This window comes from Lactuca serriola, chromosome 9, assembly GCF_051521515.1.
Source record: "Lactuca serriola cultivar US96UC23 chromosome 9, Lser_US96UC23_V15, whole genome shotgun sequence".
NCBI lineage: Eukaryota > Viridiplantae > Streptophyta > Magnoliopsida > Asterales > Asteraceae > Lactuca > Lactuca serriola.
In genome coordinates, this window is record NC_136416.1 from 6,535,516 (window position 1) to 6,541,926 (window position 6,411).

General features: G+C 32.7%; 1 protein-coding gene across 4 annotated transcripts; it reads left to right on the plus strand.

Moving 5' to 3' along the window:
- The first annotated feature begins 535 nt into the window (after positions 1–535).
- LOC145072314 (sodium/hydrogen exchanger 3-like) lies at positions 536–6,186 on the plus strand. 4 transcript variants are annotated; one of them, XM_079018719.1, is made up of 15 exons: positions 536–698; positions 2,270–2,339; positions 2,875–3,050; positions 3,154–3,272; positions 3,413–3,510; positions 3,763–3,822; positions 3,993–4,039; positions 4,130–4,324; positions 4,407–4,453; positions 4,556–4,622; positions 4,702–4,802; positions 4,880–4,981; positions 5,063–5,264; positions 5,346–5,429; positions 5,512–6,186. In XM_079018719.1, the coding sequence occupies exons 3-15, from the start codon at positions 2,883–2,885 to the stop codon at positions 5,797–5,799; spliced, it is 1,578 nt and encodes a 525-aa protein (XP_078874845.1). In that variant the 5' UTR covers positions 536–698; positions 2,270–2,339; positions 2,875–2,882; the 3' UTR covers positions 5,800–6,186. The 4 variants fall into 4 exon arrangements, with proteins under 4 accessions (XP_078874845.1, XP_078874844.1, XP_078874842.1 ...); XM_079018717.1 differs by lacking the exon at positions 536–698 and adding an exon at positions 2,054–2,191; XM_079018718.1 differs by lacking the exon at positions 2,270–2,339.
- Positions 6,187–6,411: the final 225 nt, after the last annotated feature.

Below are 6,411 nucleotides of genomic sequence, written 5' to 3' on the forward strand. Positions count from 1 at the left end.
TGTGTGACATTTAATGCTCATTTAATGAGATTTAATTATATTTTAGGATACTAATATAACACATGTCATTATTTAAATTGGTAGGAGGATTGGTTGGATCAAAAGGTAGGAAGATATGTAATTTCTCTTATCTGTCTAATTAAAAACTCTATACTAATTAAGTTTAAAGTTGATTATAGATATTATTTACCAACAATTAACAAAAAAAAATGAGTGACTTGATCGTTAAATGGTATGTGGTTATGTGTCTAAAATGGTAAACATGATCATCTAAGAGCCCACGTTAAACCTGTGCTACTACTACTAGTGCCAATTACGTGGGAGCTAAATCACAAAGAAGTGGCAATATTTCATGCATGCCATGTTTTTAACGATAGACTATTTGTACATGATTTAATACCTCAATCATGGTCGGTGTAGGGCAGGTGCAAGGGCCCAAAAATTTTAGGGGCCCATTTTTTTTATTATTATTATTTTTTTTTAATATATATAATATACGCTTCGACCGTTAGGCGCTTCAATACTTCGGCCTCCTTTTGCGCTGCAAGGTCTCATGTTTCCAAGCTTCAAATAGATCAGTTAAAGAGACGGAAGACGGCGGTAAAATTGATTTCTCCAATTTTGAATTGAAGGCACCATTGATTTCTCTCGAATCAAATGTAATTCTAGTCTCTTCAATTTTAGATCGAAGCCAAAAGGTAAACCTGCTGATTTGATTATTGTTTCAAGTGCTTCTAGAGATTAAAAGTTTGATGATAACAATTGATATTTAAGAATTTGTATTTTTTTTTTTTTTTTAAATTTGTTTGGGGTTTTAATTGTTTATGGTTTTGGCTGGATAATGACATAGATTCATTGACATGTAAAGAAGATACACCCTTGGCACCTGAGCGGTTGCAAGAGAATAGATATTAACAGTAGTTTTGTGTTTTTCTATCATGGAAGATTCAGCAGCTTTGGATTCCATCGCAAAGTTTCCTTTTCAATTTCATCTTGTTAGTTTCATTTTTAAGGGAAAATCAGTCGCCTATAGCACTACACCAAAGATCGGGTTGCTCTAATTGCTTTATATATAATATGAAATTCAAACTTGACATTAAGATATAAGTAAACAGTATCGTGATATTCCATTACATTTTATCAAGAAAAGAGTTTACTTAGAAATTTTGATCTCCTATTTTGATAAGTTTAATAAGAACGACCTTAGAAAGGTTATTTTGGCATATAGGGTGTCATGATTTTGTTTTGATATGCTATTTGTATAGCCATTGTGTCAAAGTTAGATTTACTTTAATTGATTGCTAATTCACCAAGAACTTATGTTTTAAATTGCCTTTTTCTCAAAAAAAAATTATAATTAACTTGACCATTTTTATTCAACCCGATTAATTTTCTCGAAAAAAATTAATACTTTCATATGAGAAAGACAGATTTCTGAAACTTATAGTTGGTTTAAAAAAAGCTTAGTTTATATAATTTAATTCGTCATACGTTAGGGCCTAAGGACATTTTTTGTGGTTCGTCATGGACATTTGAGTCCCTGGGACCGGCCTTGTTCAAGACGCGAACAATAAAAGAATACTTCAGAAGCAACAGGCGGTGCATGATGTGTATGTTTTGAAAATGTCAATAGATGGTCTAGAATGCGAAGACTGTTGAAAAGATAAAATCCAAGAAAATAATAAAAAAATATTGACTAATTATTTAGGTTGTTATTAATGTAATATGTTTTTAGTTTTATCTATCTAATGTTTTAAATTTCTATTTATTTAATGTTTGTGTTATAGTGTTAACTGTACATCCATATTATTATTACATTTCTTAGAAAAACATGATTCTAAATCAACACTTTTAGATTTTTTTTAGATGGAAGTAATTTTTAACATCTCTACAAATTTCTAAATATTATCTTGATATGATATTTTTAAATATCTAGATTTATCTTCTAAATTTAAAATATATGTTTACCTTTTTCAAAATTAAAAAAATAAATTTATATCTACTATTTAATATTTCTTTTAGTAGACTTTTTAATACACAATATCTTAACTAGTTTTGCAATGTACACCTAACCCTCAAAATTCCATATTAACGCAACACGGCAGTAGCATCTTCTGCACTTTCGCGGTATTTCAAAGCCTGGCTTTCCACGATTCGTTGCCTTGTTCCATCGCGTCTTGCACTCTTGCTCGTTAAGAAAACCTTAATTCTTCTTCAAGTTCATATTTTCTTGAACGATTCATATTAAAAGAAGTTTTATAAACCTTAGGTGGACGAAAAAGTCTGTTAACTCTGTTTTTAGTTGAAGAATTTTTCTACAATCGGTTGCGGATTTTGAGGTATGAAGTCTTTGTTCCTCTTCTTTGCTCATTTTCATGTTTCTAGGAAAGTAATGGCGTGAAAATTCAATGAATTTTGTTCAAGTTTTTGGCTTTAACGAGTAGAATGGAAAAAAAAAAAAATTTTGAAGCCAAATAGTTGTAGCGTGAGTTGATCACCGCTTAACATCCTGTAACTTTAATTAGTAGCATTGTTATTATTTAGGTGTGTAATTATCTAATTGTTTGTAGTTGTACTTCTAATTTCATGATTTATATATTGGAATCGTTTCCCAGCAACCGTTGGTACATTGATACATGTCGCCTTTTTAGATCTGGTTGACGATTTTTAGGGTTTGGAGGGTCGATATGAATTGTTTAGGGTCATAGAGTAAGTACATGTAGACAACATAGCTTATGGGTTTGATAACTAATTTGAAACCATATTTTAGTTATCATCATACAACTAATGGGAAACCAAAAGTACAATTGTGAATGAGTATTTCGTTGATCATGTATGAAGATTCTTGGTAACAATTTTGTTTTTGTTTGGTAGGCTGCAATATGGGTATCCATGTGGGGTCAAGTTCAGGTTTATCAACATCGGATCCAGAGGATGAGTATGTACGCAGCATAGCCTTATTTGCAACCCTTTTATGTGCTTGTATAGTGATTGGTCATCTTCTTGAAAAAACCCGGTGGATCAATCAGTCAGTCACAGCCCTTTTGATTGTGAGTCAGTCATCCGTGCTTCAACCACAAGGCACAAACTACCTTTTGCTTTTGATTTATTTTCAATTTCACACCAACATACTATTATTTTCTTGTGACACAGGGTCTAGCCACAGGATGCATTATTTTGCTAACTTCTGGTGGTAAAAACTCTCGCATATTGGAATTTCAGGAAGAGTTTTTCTTTATGTATCTCCTTCCACCAATAATCTTCAATGCTGGGTATGTATCTATTCTTCCTACTTTTAAATTTAAATGGATATGTCAGATTTAAACTGTTTGATGCCACAATTAGAAGCCTCTATAGCCTATAATATGCCTCTTAACTTAGACTTTTGGTTTCACTGCAATATTATGACCAGGTTTCAGGTGAAAAAGAAACAGTTTTTCCGCAATTTCATGACCATTACATTATTTGGAGCTATTGGTACTTTGATATCGTTTGCCATTATATCATACGGTATGTTCTGTATATACATTATTGAACTTCTGTTTTTGTTAATCATTGGTTTTGTATGCTCTAATAAGTTTAGAGAACATATAGCTTTGAGTTCTATTATCAGTAATAATTATTAAACTGCTTGCTCAAATCATGGGAAAATGTGTGAAAGTCTCTTTGGAGTGTATTTATGATACTTTCTATCTTCATGATGAATTCTATGAATATCATAAAAAATTCAATTTGAATTACAATTTTTTTTTTTTAATTCAGGTGCAAAACTCTTGTTCCCTAAACTGGACATTGGTTACCTCGAGATCAAGGATTATCTTGGTATTTATTCTCTTTTTCTCATGTTATGAAACTAATGTGGATAGTTGCTTTAGGTATTCCAAATTGCTATAATGATGAATAGATTCCATATAAAGATACAAAGCTGAGCCACAGATGTATGTTTGTCTCTACTAAAATTCCTCTATTTTTTTATGTCTTGTTGTGAGTAGCACTTGGAGCCATATTTTCTGCAACAGATTCTGTGTGCGCCTTACAGGTACATTCATTTTTTTTTTTTTTTTAAAAAAAAAAATTATGAGCTTCAAAGTAACTACATACTAAAAATATAACAATATCATGTCAACAGGTGCTTAATCAAGAAGAAACACCACTATTGTACAGTCTAGTGTTTGGGGAGGGTGTGGTGAATGATGCCACATCTGTGGTACTTTTCAATGCCATCACCAGTTTTGACCTAAACAACTTTAATGCTACTGAAGCCCTTACATTTGCTTACAGTTTCTTGACATTGTTTGTATTAAGCACGTTGTTGGGAATTTTTGTAAGCTTCTTTAATCTATATGTTGATAGCTATTTTTTTTTTAATTTCACCTTTATGTGATAGTTTTTCATTGCTTTTGTAGGTTGGGCTGCTATGTTCATTCATCATCAGAACATTATACTTTGGAAGGTATATGCTCAAATCCATCCATCTCTTGTTTCCAGCTTTCTTTAAGTAATCAAAAATCAAAATCCTATCAATGAATGCAATGTTGTCTGAAAATACTTCCAGGCATTCAACTGATCGTGAAATAGCTCTCATGATGCTCATGGCTTACCTCTCATACATTACAGCTGAAGTAAGCATATTCCATATTTTCCATTTTCACCACACCTGGTCAAATCTCAAAGAGTAACTTAATTTGTATATATCTCCAGATGTTTGAATTAAGCGGAATCCTTACAGTATTCTTTTGTGGGATTGTAATGTCACACTACGCATGGCATAACATCACTTTGAGTTCACAAGTAACCACAAAGTAAGTGTGTAACCATTTTAATCATATCCAAATCCAAACTCTCTTAAATTTGCTCACTCACCTAATGTCGACTGCAGGCATACTTTTGCCACAATGTCATATATATCTGAAGTGTTTATCTTCCTGTATGTTGGAATGGACTCGTTAGATATTGAAAAATGGAGGTTCATAGAGGATAGGTAACTAAACTAACTACCACTAGCTTTATTTGGTTATCCTATCCAATGAACATTTTAAAACCAAAGTCTTAATTGATACAGCCCTGGAAAATCATTTAGTGCAAGTGGTATACTGGTTGGGTTGATTATGGTTGGAAGGGCAGCTTTTGTGTTCCCTCTGTCGTTATTCTCCAACTTTATTCGAAAAAATAGGAACGAAAAGATCAAGATTAAACAGCAAGTTACCGTTTGGTGGGCTGGTCTCATGCGGGGTGCTGTATCCGTAGCACTTGCTTATAAAAAGGTTAAAAAAAAAAAAAAAAAAAAAAATCAATTAAGCTTGGAATTTTTTGTATACAAATTAACTAACATTTGATGTCGGTAGTTTACTGGATCTGGGCAAACTATTCAGCCTGCAAATGCGCTGTTGATCATCAGCACCATTACTGTTGTTCTTTTCAGTACAGTGGTAAGCATTGAAAATCATCATGTAAATAATAATACTAGTAATTTGGTGAGAAACATTTATTAACCAAGTGATCAAAGTGTAGGTATTTGGATTGATGACAAAGCCGATTATAAGATGGTTGTTACCAGATGAAACAGACCCATCTACTCCAAACTCATCAAGTGGTATGCCGCTTCTACAAAATGGGCATGGGCATGAAGAAGGCGGAAATGAAAATAGGCCGAGTCGAAAGAGGCTACCAGATACTCCTCCAAACATGGTTCATCAGTATTGGAGAAAGTTTGATGATGCGTTTATGCGCCCTGTTTTTGGGGGTAGAGGCTTTGTGTCCCAAGCCACCGGGACCCGTGACATGGGTGTCATCCATTGATGCAGGCTACCAGTCTACCACTATGGACTCTGGACTATGTTGATGTACATAATTGGCTTGGTTCTTATAGTTTTGGTACACATATATTTACGTCTTTTCGGTTGTATTATACTTATATACTTTTAAGGGGTTAAAAAGCATTATAGAGTAAAAAAACAAGGGTAGGTAGATGTATTGTGTTGGGGTTCTTTATCGATCGTCTAACTGCTAACATGCTAACAACCTAACATAAGAGATGTAAATCGGAATGTCAGCTAGAACATGGAAGGTTTCGACTTCTTATACATCAAAAAGTGTCAAACGGAGGCTTCGTGAAAAACTATAATTTCTTGAAATGTAGAAAGGCTACTATTCTTACAAATATATATATAAGTTATTTTGTTTTCACTATCTATTGTGTGCATGTATGATTGATTCTGGACCAATCATTCTAGTTATTTTAAGAAACTAATTAATGCATATTATATGTTGAAGATATAATGGATATTAATTACATCTTCAGTAATTAATATGCATTAATTACTTTCTTAAAATAAGTAAAATGATTGATCCAGAATGAATCATACATGCACACAATAAATACTGAAAACATTTGAACCTTTCTCTCTCTCT

Bases quoted from the DNA above. Each gene is read 5' to 3' on its own strand.
- LOC145072314 (XM_079018719.1), top strand. From the start codon at position 2,883: ATGGGTATCCATGTGGGGTCAAGTTCAGGTTTATCAACATCGGATCCA. The intron at 3,273-3,412 runs GTATGTATCTAT...TATTATGACCAG, and splicing joins CCAATAATCTTCAATGCTGG to GTTTCAGGTGAAAAAGAAAC. The intron at 4,325-4,406 runs GTAAGCTTCTTT...TTGCTTTTGTAG, and splicing joins GCACGTTGTTGGGAATTTTT to GTTGGGCTGCTATGTTCATT.